The 23,731-nt window shown below is 39.6% G+C and overlaps 1 protein-coding gene across 1 annotated transcript; it reads left to right on the forward strand.

Moving 5' to 3' along the window:
* Window positions 1–192: 192 nt before the first annotated feature.
* LOC139456564 (flotillin-2-like) lies at window positions 193–12,247 on the forward strand. Its single transcript, XM_071238349.1, has 9 exons — window positions 193–323; window positions 1,888–1,969; window positions 2,482–2,696; window positions 4,251–4,483; window positions 5,861–5,980; window positions 7,327–7,541; window positions 8,125–8,308; window positions 9,587–9,730; window positions 10,551–12,247. The coding sequence occupies exons 1-9, from the start codon at window positions 275–277 to the stop codon at window positions 10,587–10,589; spliced, it is 1,281 nt and encodes a 426-aa protein (XP_071094450.1). The 5' UTR covers window positions 193–274; the 3' UTR covers window positions 10,590–12,247.
* Window positions 12,248–23,731: the final 11,484 nt, after the last annotated feature.

The following is a 23,731-nucleotide window of genomic DNA, read 5'->3' on the forward strand; positions in this document are numbered from 1 at the left end:
TATATCCAAATATGATTAGTTGTACGACCAATATGGGATACGAAATTTTCATTGAAAAACACTAATATTCTGTAATTATTCATAATTCACAGCGAGACAGCATTCTGTATGTATAGAAAAAGAGGGGATACAATTTTGCTAAATTTTTTTGATTATTAACAAATTCTCGATATCCCGAGAGTGACATTTCAAGGTCGGCCATATTGACCTGGATAAGCGAAGTTCCCAAACAAAGCTGCAACACAGCAACAAACTGTTGGCATTTTAACTCATCATGGGGAATATATACACGACAGGACCCAACGAAGCTCTTGTTATTTCAGGTGGGTATTTTTTATGCAATGACATTACTTGGAAATCGTAGTTTTGTAACAGAATCGTCAGGAATGCAGCTGCAGCCGACACCCTCCCCGTTCGACAGAGGTTCCTGGAAATATTCTAAGTATTTCACAATATGAACCAGTCTCATTAATTATCTGATGTATTGTTTTTCCTTTTTATGATGCAAAGAACGTCTTGTTAATCATCATGTATATATCTTGATTGTTCTCGTTCCTTGTTGAATCGTAAATTTGCTTGTGATTCTTATGTTTCGGCGGAATTTTGATTGCGAAACCTGCATACGTTATGTTGAAATATGTCACGATAATTGCACAAAATGCGACGCCAGTGCACCGATTACGATCATTAATTCCCAACTTTCATGTTTTCAGGCGTATTGCATGCTTAAAATACAGTTACGAGACCTAACAAGCATAATGCAACTGCATCAACAACATTCTAATATATGAATATATTGGCCTATGTTGTAATGTAAACATTCCCCTTAGAATGGTATGTTTAGTCCTGACTTAGGGTTCAGGTTGTAGGTGTAGCTGTTATGTACTGTGCAATGAACACATACATCTCACATCAGTCCAATGTACACATCCACTTTACCAGATACCTATCTGTTATGTCTGTTTGATGCTCCTAATACATGTGTATCATGGCACATGATACTTGATAGCTTACATACATCAACGCTAGGTGCACCAAATGCAAAAGTAGCTGACCATTTCACGCATGCCTTTTTTTGTTTTACTTATTTCAATTGAAGTGAACATGATGAAATATTGAGGCATTTTATAAACAGATGATAAACAACATTGAAAGTTCTCAGTTTGACATGTGCAATAGTGACTGAAGGAGCAAAAAAAGTTTGATGATGGCGTGTGACAACCATACTAACACAGTGACATCAACATGTAGACCAAGTAATGTTTACATTAGTACCATTTTATGACTTGTATGGGGCATGCCAATATTCAACCAACATCAATTACTAGGATTCCCACAAACACCTACCAGGCTAAAAAAAAATTGTCTTGGTTCTCAAGCACCGCCTGCATCATCATAAAGTTACCATGTCTCATTTTGATTTCTATTATAAAAAAAATATTAAGAAATCCTTAAATATTCCAAGTCTAACGTTAGTAAAATACTGTATTCCAGTATTTTACTCATCAAGGAATACATTTACATTTATGTCGGGGCCCTTTCCCAGGTTGTTTACAATTGTATATCTGGTTTCACAACTGTTTTATCTGGTTACACAACTGTTTATTTTGTCACATACTTGTTTGAACACACACACACACACACACACACACACACACACACACACACACACACACACACACACACACACACACACACACACACACGTAAAAAAATTAATAAATAAAATTAATGACACTACCCATTCGCAATATATTTAAAAAAAGCATTGCCCGAGAAACAATTCTTTTATTGTTTTAAGCCTTATGCTCATTCATATGTGTGCAACATGTATGCCAATTATTTTTCCAACAATGTGTTATCTGGTGTTTGATGTGTTTGTTTCAGGTGGCTGTTGTGGTGCCGAGGGCAGAAAATACATCATTGGAGGCTGGGGATGGGCATGGTGGCTGGTGACCGACACCCAAAAGTAGGTACATCACCATGGCTTGGGAAGAGGGTTCGTGACAAGACACCCAAATGTCGGTACATCATCTTGGACTTCAGTCCGATATCTGATCATAATGTTGTGATTTTATTATATGGACCCCAGGGGTTTATCTCGATCTGCTACAAGGCCAATCTTTAGCAAATGCCAGTCAACATGGTAAAATTCTTAATTTGAATGAAAAATTTCCCAATTCCCAAGAAATATCTAAAAAAAGAACTGAATAAATCCAGTTTTGAACAATATCACAAGTTTTTTCCCAATTTGCCTGCCACAGTGCCAAGGGCACTTCTCTGGACCTGTGATAAAAGAGGTCGCCAGCACTCTATTTCTGGTTGTAATTGTGTGTCATTGTGACCCGATGACATGACTTGTTTTCCATCACTCGTTAACCTGGCTCTGATTATTTCCAGGAGTTAAATAAAATTCAATGTTCCCTCACTCATTTTGATGCGTATGTAGACCTTGAAGACTACATGTTGACCCTCTTCCAGGATCTCCCTGGAGGTGATGACCTTGAACCCTGTGTGCGAGAGCGTGGAAACCTCAGAGGGTGTCCCGGTCACTGTGACCGGAGTTGCGCAGTGCAAGATCATTCGAGAGCCAGACATCCTGAAGAATGCCTGTGAACAGTTTCTCGGCAAAGATCCTCGGGAGATTCAGAGCGTCATCCTGCAGACAATGGAGGGCCACCTGAGAGCTATCCTTGGTAACCTATCTTCACCAGCACTAAGAACTCATCCTCAATTACTCAGTGTATAAATTCAGTAGACCCATTTACTGCCATAGGTTCTTCTTTGAGAGTCATTTAGAAGTTGGTGTGATGAACAAGGACATGTGCTTAAGGATGAATAAGCTTTCAGTATAGCTGTGCTCATCTTCTCGAGGGTAGGGAGTTAACTGACTGAAAGTCCACTTCCACCCTTGTCGAACTTGACTGGAATTATGGAATATATTTTGGCTGGACAAACAAGTCTATGCATAGTCCAATTAACATCACATCGTGAAATCAACTTCCGGTTTGTAAAACTGCCGTGCAGATTTGGGTCAATTGCAAGGTTTGCAAAGCATGCATACCATCAACTTATATAAACAGATATTTTCCAGATCTCTTCATATTTATGATCAAGGTGCTCACGTTATTTAATGCACTTCGCAGAGTAAGACCCGTTTTATTACAATACAGATTTGATCAGATTGTCTTCACTTGGTGCCGCCATTTCTTATGAAGTGATATGAGAGGAGGAATCTGATTGGTCAATACAAGGGACATAGAAAGGACATAACTCGTAATAGCCCAGAAATTCCAGTCTAGTTCGGCAAGGGTGCAAACTGGACTTTTACAGTCAGTCAGCTCCCTCACCTCGGGAAGATGAGCTTTACACTGCAACTGAAATAAAGATTCATATTCATGTCCTGTAAAAGTTGTTTACCCATCAGAACTTGTTCTTGTTCATCACACCAACTGCTATAAATCAATGACATCTAGATCAATTGATTTTCTGCGTTTCCGTGGAGATTTCACATCCCTGTATATGGCTGAGACATTTAAATTATTTAGAAATTTACAAAAAGTGAGAATTTTGGAAATGGAAATGTTGGTATGATTTTACTGCAATATATGAATTTCTGAAGAATCTTCAGGTATTGAAGCAAATGTGACTTCCATGTTTTAGCAAACAGTGTTACCATGATTCCAAGTGTGTTTACAGGGTTTGTACAGGCTTAAGAAGTGTGATCATTGCCCTAAATGCGATGGCTGAAGTTTGGTAAAGCCATGATTAAGCTTGACCTCCATTGTGTTAAGCCTGACCTCCAGTGTGCTTAGCCTACCCCCAGTGCATTAAGCCTGACCCCAGTGTAATTAAGCCTGACCTCCAGTGTGTCAAGCCTGACCTCCAGTGTGTTAAGCCTGACCTCCAGTGTCTTAAGCCTGACCCCAGTATAATTAAGCCTGACCTCCAGTGTGTCAAGCCTGACCTCCAGTGTGTCAAGCCTGACCTCCAGTGTCTTAAGCCTGACCCCAGTATAATTAAGCCTGACCTCCAGTGTGTCAAGCCTGACCTCCAGTGTGTTAAGCCTGACCTCCAGTGTCTTAAGCCTGACCCCAGTATAATTAAGCCTTACCTCCAGTGTGTCAAGCCTGACCTCCAGTGTCTTAAGCCTGACCTCCTGTGTGTCATGCCTGACCTCCAGTGGGTTAAGCCTGACCTCTAGTGTGTCATGTCTGACCCACACTGACCATGTGTTTGCTGTGTTTCAGGAACCCTCAGCGTGGAGGCTATCTACCAGGACAGGGATCAGTTTGCCCAGCTGGTGCGTGAAGTTGCCTCCCCTGACGTGGGTAAGATGGGCATAGAGGTCCTCAGCTTCACCATCAAGGACATCTTCGACAATGTGGAGTACCTGTCCTCGCTCGGCCGTGCCCAGACTGCCAACGTCAAAAGAGACGCTGACATCGGCGTGGCAGAGGCTAATAGAGATGCTGGCATCAGGGTTGGTATTAGTGAAATGATGGGTAGAAATGTTGAACTGCGTGATTATTCTTGATCTGTACACCATGACCATGATGACCATAAGGGAACAGAGAGCAGCTCAAAGTAGACTGACATTGAATACACAATGCCATTTAGAAAGTGGTCAAATGTAACAAATGTTATATTTGGGATAACACTTTCTTACTAAAGTACAGATTCTAGTACTTTTGGGGGGGGGGTTGAGTCCCATCCAGGATTCGAACCCACACTTGCCAGAATGAGGCACCTAATCGCCAGCACACAAAGTCAGCGATCTAACCCACTCAGCCACGGAAGGTTATGCAGAAGCCCAAAGCAGTCACTGCATTCAGTTTTACTCAAATGAGGCAATATTTCCCCAGCTCAGTCTGGATCCGGCTAGAGAATAGTCTTCAGCAACCCATGCTTGCCATAAGAGGCTTCTATGCTTGTCGTAAGAGGCAACTAACAAGATTGGGTGGTCAGGTCCGCTGACTTGGTTGGTGCACGTCATCGTATCCCAATTGCATAGATCGATGCTCATAATGTCAATCACTGGATTAAAGACTTGATTAGTTACAGACTGCCGTCATATAGCTGGAATATTGCTGGGTGTGGCATTAATCAACAAAGTGTGGATGAGTTTGTTTCTGATCCAACATTTTCCATGTCAGGTCAGTGTCTGTGTGTTTGTTTCTGGTGCAACATTTTCCATGTCAGGTCAGTGTCGGAGTGTTTGTTTCTGATCCAACGTTTCCCATGTCAGGTCAGTGTCGGTGTGTTTGTTTCTGATCCAACATTTTGCATGTCAAGTCAGTGTCGGTGTGTTTGTTTCTGATCCAACATTTTCCATGTCAAGTTAGTGTTGGTGTGTTTGTTTCTGATCCAACATTTTTCATGTCAGGTCAGTGTTGGTGTGTTTGTTTCTGATCCAACGTTTCCCATGTCAGGTCAGTGTCGGTGTGTTTGTTTCTGATCCAACATTTTCCATGTCAGGTCAGTGTGTTTGTTTCTGATCCAACATTTTCCATGTCAAGTCAGTGTCGGTGTGTTTGTTTCTGATCCAACATTTTCCTTGTCAGGTCAGTGTCGGCGTGTTTGTTTCTGATCCAACTTCTCCTATGTCCCTGCTCAGTGTCAGTGTTTTTTTCTTATCTAACTTATCCATTGTGGCCCATTGGGGTTCAGCAGTGTGCAGTGTCAGTGTGTTTTTCATTCTAATGCAGGTTCTCCTACATGTCCTTACTCAGTGCTCTGTGTCGGTGTGTTTGTTTCCGATCCAACTTCTCCTTGCTCTGAGTGTTTATTTTCATGTTTGTCCCCTTTGTCCCAGATCAGTTTGGGTTTTGTTGTTTCTAACCCCCTTTCTATGTTACAGGAAGCTGAGTGTGAGAAGGCTCGTATGGATGCCAAGTTCCAGGCCGACACCAAGGTCGCGGACTCCTCCAGAGCCTACCAGATGCAAAAGGGCAACTTTGACATGGAAGTCAATGCAAGGGTATGTATTGTCAGGGCTTACAGTCAAGAGCCTTTTTACAATGTTTTGCTCCAGACTGTGATAATGATTGTCATGAGGAGCGTGAGAATTATATTAAACTACCTGTAGCTTGAGACAAGTCAATATTTGATCATGTAGTAACGACTGTGATAATGATTGTCATGAGGAGCGTGAGAATTATATTAAACTACCTGTAACTTGAGACAAGTCAATATTTGATCATGTAGTAATGACTGATAATGATTGTCATGAGGAGTGTGAGAATTATATTAAACTACCTGTAGCTTGAGACAAGTCAATATTTGATCATGTAGTAACGACTGTGATAATGATTGTCATGAGGAGCGTGAGAATTATATTAAAGGGCAAGTTCACACGGAAATGAACCTTTTTTGCTTTTACTTTTTCCACATTAAAAGTGTTAACATAGAAGTGTCATAGACAAAAATATAAAAACATCATATTCAATTAACATATTTTTTGCACTAAAACGATTTATATTTTTCACATTTTCCAAGTGTTCTATTTCCATAACAAAAACACCATGGCTTATGTCCCTTGCAATATGACGTCATTGGTGCCAATTGATAAACATTATGACGTCATCATGCTTTGTTAGAGCCGCTTCGCGTGGTGTAGGTACAGTTTTGTGATTCTAGCATCTCAGATGCCAGCCAGAATTGTGTTATGCTGAGTCACCACTGCGCCGGAGTGTGTCGTAGACCATGTTGTTTTACCGCAAACTGGTCCTTGATATCTTTTGCGTTGAGAATAGACAGGGACCCAGTTGAATTGGCACCAATTACGTCATAATCTAAGGGGGATAACTCAGGCCTATTTCGCTCGTAAAACGAAGGCCTCATAACGGCATATCACTTTCACACTATTGTGAGCTTCCTACTTTCACTGTGAAAAAAAATGAGTGTATATTTTCAAACACAGATACTAACTAATTCTAAAATTGCGTTTTGTTTAGAAAAAGAAAGAAAGTGATTTTTGCGTGTACACTTCCCCTTTAAACTACCTGTAGCTTAAGACAAGTCAGTATTTGATCATGTAGTAATGACTTATAATGATTGTCATGAGGAGCGTGAGAATTATATTAAACTACCTGTAGCTTGAGACAAGTCAATATTTGATCATGTAGTAACGACTGTGATAATGATTGTCATGAGGAGCGTGAGAATTATATTAAACACACACACACACACACACACACACACACACACACACACACACACACACACACACAAACACACGCACACATTGTTCGACTTGCATGGGTTACTGAAGACCAATTCCAACCTGGATATTCAGGTTGTAATAGACTGCCATGTTTGTTGCAGAAAGCTGAAGCAGAGCTGGCCTATGAGCTACAAGGGGCTAAGGAGAAGCAGAAGATCCGTAGTGAGGAGATCGAGATCGAGGTTGTAGAGAGACGTAAGCAGATCGATGTTGAAGAGAAGGAGATTCTGAGAAAGGAGAAGGAGCTGATTGCTACCGTGAAGCGCCCTGCTGAGGCTCAGGCCTATAAGATGGGACAGCTCGCAGAGGGTTCCAGGTGAGTAAAGAAGTTCTGTACATCACAGTTAATTACAAGGGCTGTGTATTGGCAAGACAATTGTTATTGCGATAAAATGAGAGGTAAAGTGATTGGCACTTATTATACAAACAGATTCTATTTTCTAATGAAGTAAATATTACTCGGTATCATCAGTCCCCGCTATTTTGTAGTCATGGATACAGTGGAGATAACAATGTGAGAGTGAAATCACTTCTGCATTTCTGGCGTTTTGTCTTTCAATTCAAAGGGAAACATCATTTGTGAATATATTTCTGTGTCGATTTTAGGTTAAATGATAGAAGAAATAATGAAACTTGTTTTGTATTTTTTGCCTAATAAACCATGACACAGTTCAAAATATTGCAATATGTTTAGTTTGAAAAGCGTATTGCAGTACACCAGTATACAGGTAATACCGTGGGGTCCTATCAATTAAGAGTTAGAGAATCATATTAATTAATAATGCTTCTCACAATTATACCAGTTACATGACAGTGGCCTGTATTAAACAAACACTATTTCAATAGTAGATCGGCAAGCACCACGGTCATATCTTGATCTCAAATATCTTTCTCACCAGGACTCAGACTGTGGAGGTTGCAAGAGGAGAATCAGAGAAGATCAAACTGATTGGAGGAGCAGAGGCTGAGGCTATTGAGGCTGTGGGCAAGGCTGAGGCTGAGAGAATGAGGCTGAAGGCTGCTGCGTACAAGCAGTACGGAGAGGCTGCCATGTTGAACCTTGTTCTGGAGACTCTTCCAAAGGTTGGTTGCCTCTCTGCATTTGTTCACAGATGTAGGTAGTCAATAGTCAAATGGGTAGATTACATGAAGCCTAAGTGAAGGAAAGGGAAAGGGGGAAAGTCAGAGATGCCTCCCTTTTCGATTTTGGCGTAATCTTGAACCTAAAATTACACTATTATACTTGTCCTCCAAATTATTCTTTTTGTCATTTTTTTCAACATATCACATAAAATATGATGGAGCGGTAATTGTAAAAGCACAATTGACATTCTACAGTGAGCCTATGCTGACCAATTAGAGCCATTGTTTCAGTTCACATAGTGTTCAATATCCATTACCTAGTGAGAAAGTGAGATCTGTGATTGTTATATAAGTACAAACTCAAGTCATTTTATCGATCAATTTTTTTCGCAAACAGAGCTTCTGGTACTGTTAAATTTTCTCTTTTTCCCATGGAATTACTCTTTTATAACCCACTGATTACTCCAAAGTTCAAATGGGGTTGGCATCTCTGAAAGTAAGACCTGAAGCTGTTATTTACTGATGGAATTTCAGAGCGTTTGTCTCCTGGTCAGAGACCAGAGTGAGTGAGTTAGGTTTAATGCTGCTTTTAACAGTATTCCAGTTATATCGCGGCGTGTCAGCTTAATGTGGGAGGAAAGCCTGAAGTGATGCAGGTCTCAGACGTTTACCACTTAGGTGAAACCCACAACACGGGTATGGTGCTGACAAACCTAGAACCATAATTTGGGCGAACCTGGATTCGAACCCACAGTCATAGGTTTCTGGCGTGCCCAAGTGACGCAACTCTGCACAGCGGATCGTGGCGCCTTAGACGACTGGGCCACCTGTGCCCCCCTCAGAGATCAGAAGTGTGGCAGGGTTCTATTAGGAGCTGAATGTTATGTTCATGTATTGATGCTTTAGATTTGTGTGTGCAGCTCTCTTCCCATTAAAACGGCTTCATGCTGTGTGTTTTCATGGATATGCTGTTGTCTGCGACCAGAATCTTTTTCTTATTTTGTCAAAACACAATATCAAGAACACATTTATATCTGTAATGAATCAAATTATTTTCGATTTGGTGTTGTAACTTTAGATTGGTGTACATAAGTAACTTCTCCATGAAGTAGGATTTATGCAGTGTTTTCGTGATAATCCACAGCTTATCACCCAAACTCTCTGCAAAATCTTAACCTGAATTGAAGTAGCTCACCTGAATCAGAGGTTCATGTGAACTTATGACATGTCATGCACATGTTTCTTCCCATGTTCTTGATCAATCCTTCCTTTTAACAGATTGCAGCCGAGGTATCTGCACCACTGTCGAAGACGGACGAGATCGTGATGGTGGGTGATGACCGCACCACTAGCGAAGTGAACCGATTGGTCAGCCAGCTGCCCCCAGCCGTCCAGGCCCTTACAGGGGTCGATCTGTCAAAGGTCAGAACAAAACCGACATTACAAGGGTTGGAGTGTTGGGGTTTAGACCAACTGACAGCTCAAACACCTCTTTATTAGTCAGACTACTTACTCAAATTGCAATTAATTATTTATTGTAGGGAGATGGGGTGGAGAGGGAGAGTGGTTTATTGGGATTGGTATTTGGACTGTATCATGTTTTACTCACACACTCCCCACCCCCACCACCCATTTAATATGGAATATTTTTTTATAAATACAACTGTCATGTTTTACCTTACCTGACGCTACACCTATAGCACTGTGTAGCATTAGGTAATTTTAAAAATATTGCATTTAATCAGAAATCTCATGTTTTTACCTTACCTGACGCTAGTGCTTTAGGTGTAGCGTCAGGTAAGTATAAAAACATTGCATTTAATCAGAAATGCTTATTTCTGCATGCCCCCACGCCCCACCTATAGGTCTGTTTATTCTTGACACCCCATTTTGCGGGGTGCGTCATCACACACACTCTCTTCTGATTTTTGTGGTCCAAAATATCACAGGTGTGAACAATAACATTCACCATTGATGTCTAGCGTAAAATGCTGTGTGAAGATCATGGTTGTTTTTACTTATTCTGGTCGTGACCTTGCCCTTAGTTGGAAGTTGCCACAGACACAATATGCAAGCAAATTCAAGTGTGTTGATTTTTACTTCTTCTGTATGTTTTTGTCAAACATATTTCATTGACATTCAGAGGTCAAATGGATTGGGAAATTGATGCCAAGCTTGTGACGCCCTTTCCATCAACATATATACAGAAAGTTTTAACACACTCTCTCCTTGTTTGTTTCAGGTACTGACGAAGATTCCTGGAGCAACCGCGAGTTCCTAGGTGCCCTGCTGAGACGACATTGTCAGCTTCATCCTAGCGCAATACATCGTCAGTGTTGCCTCTTCATCAGACATTCATTATCTGTATTAGTCGTAGTTACCTCCCCTGACAGCCTGACACTACATGGCTGTATTACAATCGCATTCAAATCAGACCTCAGTTCTCGCTACCTCTAAACAAAGATCTGAGGACATCCCATTATGGGTCAGAGTGACCTTTCATCCCACTAATCAAAGGCATCGCTTACCAGATTATGAAAGTGACAGTTGAAATGTGATTTCTGATCATGCAGCCTTGAAAACTTTAACTCTGAATGACAGTTGCGGGTTTAACGACTGTATCCATACAATCTAGACCATCTATTAGCCATGCCAGAATGTTCTTTTGTTCAGGTTTCAAATTTGTAATCGAGAATTTGTCAAAATACGTTTCGAAGCGTAGTCGCCAATTTGAAATTAGTGCCGTAAAGCACGAGAAAGCTGCCTTCTGATTCGCACAAGGTCGGTCTGACGTGACCCGTAATGGGAAGTCCTCAGATCTTTGTTTAGCGGTAGCGAGAACTGAGATCTGATTTTGATGAGATTGGGCTGTACAACAACCATCAAATACTATAATGGTCGATTGTCTAACAAGCTAGAATTAACTCCACAATTAAGAGTTCTAGTAGGAAGTGAATTGAGACAATCTGAATTTGCAATACAGCTGTTTCCTTCTTTGTTTCGCAAAGAGAGACTTTCTGATGACACTTGCCAGACCGGATGAGAAAGAAGGAACGTTTATTCCTACATTTTGTATATTGGATCTTATACAAGAAATTCAAGCAAAGTAACTGGATACTTATACAGGTTGCGACTTTTGTTTTATATTCTGAATTGTGAGATATACTATTAGTGTCTGAACTTTTTGATGAAGTTCTGCATGTTGTGATTTTGCCTAAGCTGTTGGTGAATTTTTTAGAAATGATGGAATCAGTTTGTGTGTTAGTATGTTGTAAGATAATCTTTGTTGTCGTCATATGAATGTTTATAGGTTGAACAAACTATTTATGATTTCATAATTTATGATTATGCTTCAACGTTGAATTCTTCATGTGTCTTGCCTGGAGATGCGTCATCTGTATTGTTCTGGACCATCATTTACATGGCAGTCTGTTCAACAGTGAGATTTTATATTTTTAACAGGACACATGGCTAGCGATGAATTAAAGAATGGCCCCAGCCTATTGCCTTTTAAGGGTTGGTCAGTAAAGCCAGTTTACAAACCACAGGTTCACTGAGGCATTGTATGACACTAGTCTTCATCCCGGTTTAACATGGATGCTGAATAGTTCAGTCAGCGCCGACACACACTTAGACTGGCTGGTCGGTTAGGACACTTGGACTGGCTGGTCGGTTAGGACACTTGGACTGGCTGGTCGGTTAGGACACTTGGACTGGCTGGTCGGTTAGGACACTTGGACTGGCTGGTCAGATAGGACACTTGGACTGGCTGGTCGGTTAGGACACTTGGACTGGCTGGTCGGTTAGGACACTTGGACTGGCTGGTCGGTAAGGACACTTGGACTGGCTGGTCGGTAAGGACACTTGGACTGGCTGGTCGGTTAGGACACTTGGACTGGCTGGTCGTTTAGGACACTTGGACTGGCTGGTCAGATAGGACACTTGGACTGGCTGGTCGTTTAGGACACTTGGACTGGCTGGTCAGATAGGACACTTGGACTGGCTGGTCGTTTAGGACACTTGGACTGGCTGGTCGGTTAGGACACTTGGACTGGCTGGTCGGTTAGGACACTTGGACTGGCTGGTTTGTTAGGACACTTGGAATGGCTGGTCGGTTAGGACACTTGGACTGGCTGGTCGGTTAGGACACTTGGACTGGCTGGTCGGTTAGAACATTTGGACTGGCTGGTCGGAAAGGACACTTGGACTGGCTGGTCGGTTAGAACATTTGGACTGGCTGGTCGGATAGGGGAAAAAAGCAACAGGACCCCCACATGATGTATCCAGTTTGTATCCTTATAGCTGACACTATCCAGGTTGAATCCATCTTATATCAACTTTACACAAGATACTTAGCTGTGTGACACACAGAGGCTTCACTTGACACATATACTCAACTTTCCATGTTGCAGTTGTTACTATGGTTACGAGCATACTGTTACCATGGTCACAAGCATGTGCTGTCAACCATTAGCATTTATGACCATATATACTGGCTTTTTATTGTTTTATGTCACTAGTAAGCCTATTTAAAGCTAGTTCTTTGTATATATATATCAATATTGGCTATGAAAGTATTCATATTTACTTGTCCTCTCCTGATTCTCATGTATGACAGTGGGCCCCTTTTAAGTCTTAGGCTAAAAAAAATAATAGACGTTCTTCTCAGGCACTGCCCGCATCGTGTAAGTGTCCGCCGCACGTTACATTTTTATTTCCATCTTCAAAAAATAAAAAAATCCTAATACTCAAAAACAATGCAATCCAATACAGTCGAAGCCACACGGTTACTTACCTTGACATGTGCACACAACTGTTTATTTAGTTACATACTAAAATAAAACCACCTTCCGCCTGCACTATATTTTTTGAAAGTCATTGCCTAAGAACCAAATCTTTTATTTGTTTTAAGCCTTAGTGACTAGTCCGAAGCCCCAGTCAAGGAACATTCTGTTCGGTCTAGTAAGCTCAACTAATAATTGTTCATTTAACATATAAGTCAACTGAAAGTGATGCTCAGAGCCAAGTTTGTGCAAGTAGACTAGTTTTTGGCACAGACTAAGTCACATACTAAAAGTGAACTATCCTCATGCTAAATGTGCATGTAAAATACAAAATATTTCCGAAGTAGAGCAGGCCTTTTCTTTTGTGGAAGATATTGCTTGAAAAATATTGAAACATTAAGTCACACCTTGGACCAGTAGAGCTGTAGGATGTAGTTGATAGTTATGGAGGTCAACATTTAATTGAGATTATTTTATGGATTTCTTTCAGATACCCTGCATGTTTTCCCACGTGTTCATTCATCATCTCTACTAGTCAGTGAATACAAGATTCTGTCCTATATCAAATATAGCTTAAGTATTCATGTAGCTGAAAAAATATTTCTAATGAATTCAGAATGTTATCACAATTGTAACAAGACTTTGACATGATTTAATACAATGAACTAGCACTTAGCATGTTAAAGAGTATTCAAGATTTTCGTATAAAACAGTTCCTACTGCATTTTTTGAGCAAGAAAGTTTATGTAATCAGTATTATCGTCCATCAATATCTGTAGGCATTAGTCATGTTTATAAAGCAAGGGATTTCATCTCTTTGTTTATTCTTAAAACAAATGTGACTGTTGATTTACTAGTGGTTTTATTTTGTTTTATACGTGATGTAATCATTTTCGATTTTTCAAGGCATGTGAACCAACCTCTCTGCTCAATGAGTTAGATCGCAGCTGTACAGTTTTTACAAATGATTTAGTCACATGTACTACTAGCGTGGTTGACAATAATCATGTATAATGTTGTCCTTTTAAATTACAAACTAATTAATTAACTTTTACATTCAAATTAAAAATCTATTTGTGATATTGTGTTATGTTCTATTTGATCCTGTTGAAACAAGGGGGCCTGGGGGCCTCAGTCATCTAAGGTGCGGCAATTTGCTGTGTAGAGTTGCATCCCTTGGACACGCCGGAAAGATACGTATTAGGCAGGGATGAGAATGGATATTTTCCTTTTCTGCTGAAACTTCTTTGCAATGGAGAGTGGTCCATAATTTGGGGGTGTTTATGTGGGAAGCCATCAGATTTTAACAAATTTGTGGTCACTACAATTCGCATAAGGTTCTCATCCCTGATTATGGGTTCGAATCCTGATTTGCCCAAATTATGTTTCTAGGTTTGTCAGCACCAGTACCCATGCACATGGGTTTCATTGAAGTGGTAAACATTTGAGACCTGTATCACTTTGGGGTTTTCTCCCACATTAAGTGAGTAAGTATGGTTTAATGCTGCTTTTAGCAATATTCCAGCAATATCACGGCAGGGGACACCAGAAATGGGCTTCACACATTGTACCCATGTCGGGAATCAAACTCGGATATTTGGTGTGATGAGCGAACACTTTAACCAATAGGCTACCCTCCCACCCCCTCCCACATTAAGCTGACAAGCTGTAATATTACAGGAATACTGTTTAAAGCAGACTTAAAATCAAAATCTCACTCACTCAGGAACACCTCTCTTTAGTATTCTGGAAATATTGTCTTCATGTTGAAAACAGACGTAAATCTGTGGGAATGCCCCTTTTAGAAGCAGGTTTCTCGATAAAACCAAATCTTTGCGTAAAAACATGCATATATTTAAGAAAGGATAATTGGATACAACTCTGTATGTAACTATGTGGCCAAAGTGGCCTTTTCAGCCTGGGTAACCTTATTAGCAGCACTATGGCATGGGCCTGCTTTAAAGTTTGGTTTGAATTTGACTGCCGCCCAAACCTTACAGATCTTTCTAGAAACTACTACAGAAAGATTAAGGTCTTCCAAGATTATTCTTCCGAAAGGACCTGGAGAATTCTCTTGATGCATAGTGTGAACAGGTCAAGGGTCACAAGAAAATATTCAATTTAATAAAAGTTTTGGTTAAAATTTGTGTGTACACACAGTGTACGAGGTACTGGTGACCTGCCATGGTATAAGCTGAGATTTTTTAAGACCAAAATCCAGGGTATAGTGAGTGAGTGAGTGAGTGAGTTGTGTTTAACGCCGCTTTTAACAGTATTCCAGTTATATTGCGGCGTGTCAGCTTAACGTGGGAGGAAAGCCCGAAGTGATGCTGGTTTCAGATGTTTACCACTTCAGCAAAACCCACGAGCACGGGTATGGTGCTGACAAACCTAGAAACATAATCGGGGCGAACCTGGACTCCAACCCACAATCATAGGTTTCTAGCGTGCCCAAAGGACGCAACTCTGAACAGCAAATCGTGGCGCCTTAGACGACTGGGGAACCCGTGCCCCCCCAGGGTATTGGAATGTATACTACTGAAATGAAATTCAAGAACACCTGGCATGACAGATTAACTATCGTGAAATGAAAGAATCAGGTGTGCTTTAACTTCTCTTCAGTAGTATATTTTGGAGAAACACTCGTATACAATAAACCAATCCAAAGAGATATCAAGCTGCCACTGAATATTTTAACACCATGTTGTCTTGTTTATGTACATTTGGAGAAAAATAATCCCAAAAACATCAAGAAAATTTAAAAACTCATCCATACTTCCAATTTATGTTTTGTGACAAATATACATACACATATGAACTCTGAGAAAGTGTCAAAATGAGATTATGATCGATGGCAGCAGTCAGGCATATTTGTTGTGGAGATACAAGAAATGGCATTAGGCCACACATTTTTTGTTTGTATTACGAGCCCGCTCCCCTTACTCAAGAGCAGCCGATCCAGGAAAAAAAAATTATATAAATATAATTATTTTTCTTACGTCTACATCACTATCAGTGATTCAAGAGGCCACCTGCAGTTTTAACTCCACGGGAAAATGAATGAATGAATGAATGAATGAATGAATGAATGAAAAAATAAAAAATAGCTATTTACTTTTATTTCAACCGACCTTGTGTGGAAAAGCTGGAATAAATCTGTGAAACATAAAATTACAAAAGTGTCGCATTGCGGTGCAGTGTTAGAAATACCCATAAACACAATCTCATTAAAATCAGACCTCAGTTTTCGCTTCCGCTAAACAAAGATCTGAGGACATCCCCTTAGGGGTCACGTCGGAACGACCTTTCATCCAACCAACCAGAGCATCGCTTACCAGATTATGAAAGTGACAGTCGGAATGTGATTTCTAACCATGCAACCTCCAAAACTTTAACTCTGAACGATAGTTACGGGTTCAAGGACTGAATCCTTACAATCTAGACCATCTATTAGCCATTCCAGAATGTTCTTTTGTTCAGGTTTCAAATTTGTAATCGAGAATTTGTCCAAATATGTTTCGAAGCCAATTTGATATTAGTGCCGAAAAGCACGAGAAAGCTGCCTTCTGATTGGTCATTCCATTGGTCGGTCAAAGTTCGCGCAAGGTTGGTCTGACGTGACCCGTAATGGGATGTCCTCAGATCTTTGTTTAGCAGTAGCGAGAACTAAGATCTGATTTTAATGAGATTGCCATAAACATGGTGGGAGAATTATAAATGCTGGGAGGGGGTCAATGCCCGTCACCTCATGTAACAAACAACTGCAGCGATTTAGACTTTTATTGTTGGTTGAACCATGTACACACACCCTTATCACAGACAGGCTACTCTCCCTGTAAATGCGGACATTCAGATCTACTGACAGACGGAGTAAAGTTTACATCTTGCACACATTTCCGTTTAAATGGTAAAACATATATAAACAACATTTAATAGATTAAGATCTTCAAAAGTAGAGTTTCGATTGGCTGGTTATCTTTAGATCTATGTGGTTTCACAAAAACTGAGCAGTAGGTTACCATAGCGATGTTCCATGAAGATGTGAACATCAAGTACCTGGTGACCTTGCTTTAAACGAAGTGGTTAGCAGCCAAGAAATTAATTACAAACTGTATATACATAAACATTGCAAAAACATAACTACCGTATTCGACGTAGGGCGCTCTCAAAATTAGAAATAGGAGGCTCTTATTAGAATATCATTTTGGTGGAAAAAAGAGAGTTGAAAGATAAGTTTTGTGGTTTATGCTGACACACTGAAATGTTTATATGCGACAGATAAATTTTCCAGAATTTAATTGCCCATAATTAAGAATGTATATAACACATGAGTGCGTATCATACACGAATAAATAAGTCTTGTGTACATTGATCAATCGGAAGGAGTGCTAATTGGGATTGTTCACTAGCCAATATATCAGCAAATATCGCTGTGGGCACTTATGATGTCGAATACAGTATTATCACATTATAATATACTACTCCACTTTTGATAGGGATGTTTTCATCTTTCCATGAGACCCTTAAAGATCCGGGGTAGAACAGGTCTTCAGAAACCCATGCTTGCTGTAAACGGTAACTATGCTTGTCGTAACAGGCGACTAACTGGATCTGGTGGTCAGACTCGCTGATTTGATTTATTCATGTAATTGTATCCCAATTGCATGGATTGATGCTCATGATATCAATCACTGGATTGTCTGGTCCAGACTCAATTATTTACAGAACACCGTCATATAGCTGGACAATCAAACAAATCAAAATCTTTCAATGATAAACAAAAATGATTCTCATGATATGTCAAGTGTATATTTAAATCCAATTTTTGATTTCATTATCCCTTACAAAAGTTGAGTAGTATACACTTTCTTAACAAATAACAAGATAGCACAAACTGCCATCAGTGTAGAAAATAAACAGTTTTTATATTCGGGATAGTTGTATAGTTGAGACACGCTAAATCTGGTAAAAATGCTGATATAATAAGTAGGAAGACTGAGTGAGTGAGTGAGTGAGTATGATTTTACACCGCTTTTAGCAATATTCCAGCAATATCACAGCAGGGGATACCAGAAATGGGCTTCACACATTGTACCCATGTCGGGAATCGAACCTGGGTCTTCCCCGTGACGAGCGAACGCTTTAACCACTAGGCTACCCGACCGCCCCGAGTTGTGTTTGACCACGGGGGGAGGGGGAGACACCAGAAATGGGCTTCACCTTGAGTGTAAGAAGAACTCAGATGTGCTCAGAGAAAAATGTTGGTTGCCTCTGCCGGACTACGTTGAGTTCAAGACCACTTCGAACAGTAATTAAGTTGTATCACTGACAGGTTAATATGGTAGGAAAGCCCGAAAGCCTGACATGATAGAAGTTGATGATGATTACATTTTAACGAAACCCACAAATATGAGTACAGTACAATGATCACAAACAAGGCAAATGTGTCAGCTATGATCTGTAGATCCTGGTACATTAAAGGGACACAACTCTGCACAACAATTGCAGCAGCTTAGACCCCTGGGACTCTTGTGACCCCAGAATGGACAATGAACACATGATGGAAACCAAATGATGAACATATATGATAAATCTCATAAATCCTGTAGAGCTTTACATGTGGAGGTAAAGTGGGTTACTTTCTTTGGCAAGCTGATATTAAAGAGGTACTGACCTCAGGCAAATTGGCTTTCCTGGCCAAATTCTTTGAAGGCTTTCAAATATGTTATTTGCTAACCTGGCTTACCACTTAATTTGCCCTGGCATCCAATTTAAGAATTTGTGAGTCATATCAGTGTTTTGTTTGTTTCATGTTGTTTAACACCGCACTCAGCAATATTCCAGCTATACGACGGTGGTCTGTAAATAAATAAAATCAGATCTTAGTTCTCACTGCTGCTAAACAAAAATCTGAGGACACCCTATTACGGGTCACGTCAGACCGACCTTTTGCAAACTTTGACCGACCATTGGAATGACCTTAAAAGAAGTCGACATTAGCCAATCAGAAAGCAGCTTTCTCTTGCTTTACGGCACTAATGTCTAATTGGCGACTACACTTCGAAACATATTTTGACAAATTCTCAATTAAAAAATTGAAACCTGAACAAAAGAACATTCTGGAATGGCTAATAGATGGTCTAGATTGTATGGATTCAGTCGTAAAGCCCGTAACTATCGTTCGGAATACCCTGTGTTAAAGTTTTCGAGGCTGCATGATCAGGAATCACATTCCGACTGTCACTTTCATGATGTGGTAAGCGACGCTCTGATTAGTCGGATGAAAGGTCGTTCTGACGTGACCCCTAATGGGATGTCCTCAGATCTTTGTTTAGCGGTAGCGAGAACTAAGGTCTGATCTTAATGAGATTGAAACATTCCCTGGCATTGTGCTGTGATTTTGCAGAAATTCATAGCAGTAACGCCACTTATCTGACATGAGCTGCCTGAAATATTTTTGAATTTCATATCCAATAACAATATAGCCATACTTTCCAAATATCATGACACACATATTCTTCATGTTAGACAAGGCTTACAAACACACCCTAACAACATAACGTTACTTTCCAAATATCATGACACACATATTCTTTATGTGAGACAAGGCTCATAAACACACCCTAACAACATAACGTTACTTTCCAAATATCATGACACACATATTCTTCATGTGAGACAATGCTTACAAACACACCCTAACAACATAACGTTACTTTCCAAATATCATGACACACATATTCTTTATGTGAGACAAGGCTCACAAACACACCCTAACAACATAACGTTACTTTCCAAATATCATGACACACATATTCTTCATGTGAGACAAGGCTTACAAACACACCCTAACAACATAACGTTACTTTCCAAATATCATGACACACATATTCTTTATGTGAGACAAGGCTCATAAACACACCCTAACAACATAACGTTACTTTCCAAATATCATGACACACATATTCTTTATGTGAGACAGGGCTCATAAACACACCCTAACAATATGACGTTACTTTCCAAATATCATGACACACATATTCTTCATGTGAGACAAGGCTTACAAACACACCCTAACAACATAACGTTACTTTCCAAATATCATGACACACATATTCTTTATGTGAGACAAGGCTCATAAACACACCCTAACAACATAACGTTACTTTCCAAATATCATGACACACATATTCTTCATGTGAGACAAACACACCCTAACAACATAACGTTACTTTCCAAATATCATGACACACATATTCTTTATGTGAGACAAGGCTCATAAACACACCCTAACAACATAACGTTACTTTCCAAATATCATGACACACATATTCTTAATGTGAGACAAGGCTCACAAACACACCCTAACAACATAACGTTACTTTCCAAATATCATGACACACATATTCTTCATGTGAGACAAACACACCCTAACAACATAACGTTACTTTCCAAATATCATGACACACATATTCTTCATGTGAGACAGGGCTCATAAACACACCCTAACAACATAACGTTACTTTCCAAATATCATGACACACATATTCTTCATGTGAGACAGGGCTCATAAACACACCCTAACAACATAACGTTACTTCCCAAATATCATGACACACATATTCTTTATGTGAGACAAGGCTCATAAACACACCCTAACAACATAACGTTACTTCCCAAATATCATGACACACATATTCTTTATGTGAGACAAGGCTCACAAACACACCCTAACAACATAACGTTACTTCCCAAATATCATGACACACATATTCTTCATGTGAGACAAGGCTCATAAACACACCCTAACAACATAACGTTACTTTCCAAATATCATGACACACATATTCTTTATGTGAGACAAGGCTTACAAACACACCCTAACAACATAACGTTACTTTCCAAATATCATGACACACATATTCTTTATGTGAGACAAGGCTCACAAACACACCCTAACAACATAACGTTACTTTCCAAATATCATGACACACATATTCTTCATGTGAGACAAAGCTCACAAACACACCCTAACAACATGACGTTACTTTCCAAATATCATGACACACATATTCTTCATGTGAGACAAACACACCCTAACAACATAACGTTACTTTTACAAATATCATGACACACATATTCTTTATGTGAGACAAGGCTCACAAACACACCCTAACAACATAACGTTACTTCCCAAATATCATGACACACATATTCTTCATGTTAGACAAGGCTTACAAACACACCCTAACAACATAACGTTACTTTCCAAATATCATGACACACATATTCTTTATGTGAGACAAGGCTTACAAACACACCCTAACAACATAACGTTACTTTCCAAATATCATGACACACATATTCTTTATGTGAGACAGGGCTCACAAACACACCCTAACAACATAACGTTACTTTCCAAATATCATGACACACATATTCTTCATGTTAGACAAGGCTTACAAACACACCCTAACAACATGACGTTACTTTCCAAATATCATGACACACATATTCTTTATGTGAGACAAGGCTCACAAACACACCCTAACAACATAACGTTACTTTCCAAATATCATGACACACATATTCTTCATGTGAGACAGGGCTCACAAACACACCCTAACAACATAACGTTACTTTCCAAATATCATGACACACATATTCTTTATGTGAGACAGGGCTCATAAACACACCCTAACAATATGACGTTACTTTCCAAATATCATGACACACATATTCTTCATGTGAGACAAGGCTTACAAACACACCCTAACAACATAACGTTACTTTCCAAATATCATGACACACATATTCTTTATGTGAGACAAGGCTCATAAACACACCCTAACAACATAACGTTACTTTCCAAATATCATGACACACATATTCTTCATGTGAGACAAACACACCCTAACAACATAACGTTACTTTCCAAATATCATGACACACATATTCTTTATGTGAGACAAGGCTCATAAACACACCCTAACAACATGACGTTACTTTCCAAATATCATGACACACAAATTCTTTATGTGAGACAAGGCTCATAAACACACCCTAACAACATGACGTTACTTTCCAAATATCATGACACACATATTCTTTATGTGAGACAAGGCTCATAAACACACCCTAACAACATGACGTTACTTTCCAAATATCATGACACACATATTCTTCATGTGAGACAAGGCTCATAAACACACCCTAACAACATGACGTTACTTTCCAAATATCATGACACACATATTCTTTATGTGAGACAAGGCTCATAAACACACCCTAACAACATGACGTTACTTTCCAAATATCATGACACACATATTCTTCATGTGAGACAAGGCTCACAAACACACCCTAACAACATAACGTTACTTTCCAAATATCATGACACACATATTCTTTATGTGAGACAAGGCTCATAAACACACCCTAACAACATAACGTTACTTCCCAAATATCATGACACATATTGTTTATGTGAGACAAGGCTCATAAGCACACCCTAACAACATAACGTTACTTTCCAAATATCATGACACACATATTCTTCATGTGAGACAGGGCTCATAAACACACCCTAACAACATGACGTTACTTCCCAAATATCATGACACACATATTCTTTATGTGAGACAAGGCTCATAAGCACACCCTAACAACATGACGTTACTTCCCAAATATCATGACACACATATTCTTTATGTGAGACAGGGCTCATAAACACACCCTAACAACATGACGTTACTTTCCAAATATCATGACACACATATTCTTCATGTGAGACAAGGCTCATAAACACACCCTAACAATATAACGTTACTTTCCAAATATCATGACACACATATTCTTTATGTGAGACAGGGTTCACAAACACACCCTAACAACATAACGTTACTTTCCAAATATCATGACACACATATTCTTTATGTGAGACAGGGCTCACAAACACACCCTAACAACATGACGTTACTTTCCAAATATCATGACACACATATTCTTTATGTGAGACAAGGCTCATAAACACACCCTAACAACATAACGTTACTTTCCAAATATCATGACACACATATTCTTCATGTGAGACAAGGCTCATAAACACACCCTAACAATATAACGTTACTTTCCAAATATCATGACACACATATTCTTTATGTGAGACAGGGTTCACAAACACACCCTAACAACATAACGTTACTTTCCAAATATCATGACACACATATTCTTTATGTGAGACAGGGCTCACAAACACACCCTAACAACATGACGTTACTTTCCAAATATCATGACACACATATTCTTCATGTGAGACAAGGCTCACAAACACACCCTAACAACATGACGTTACTTTCCAAATATCATGACACACATATTCTTTATGTGAGACAAGGCTCACAAACACACCCTAACAACATAACGTTACTTTCCAAATATCATGACACACATATTCTTCATGTGAGACAAGGCTCATAAACACACCCTAACAACATGACGTTACTTTCCAAATATCATGACACACATATTCTTCATGTGAGACAGGGCTCACAAACACACCCTAACAACATGACGTTACTTTCCAAATATCATGACACACATATTCTTCATGTGAGACAAACACACCCTAACAACATAA

Source organism: Haliotis cracherodii, unplaced genomic scaffold (genome assembly GCF_022045235.1).
Source record: "Haliotis cracherodii isolate W230 unplaced genomic scaffold, xgHalCrac1.p SCAF_11, whole genome shotgun sequence".
Classification (NCBI taxonomy): Eukaryota; Metazoa; Mollusca; class Gastropoda; order Lepetellida; family Haliotidae; genus Haliotis; species Haliotis cracherodii.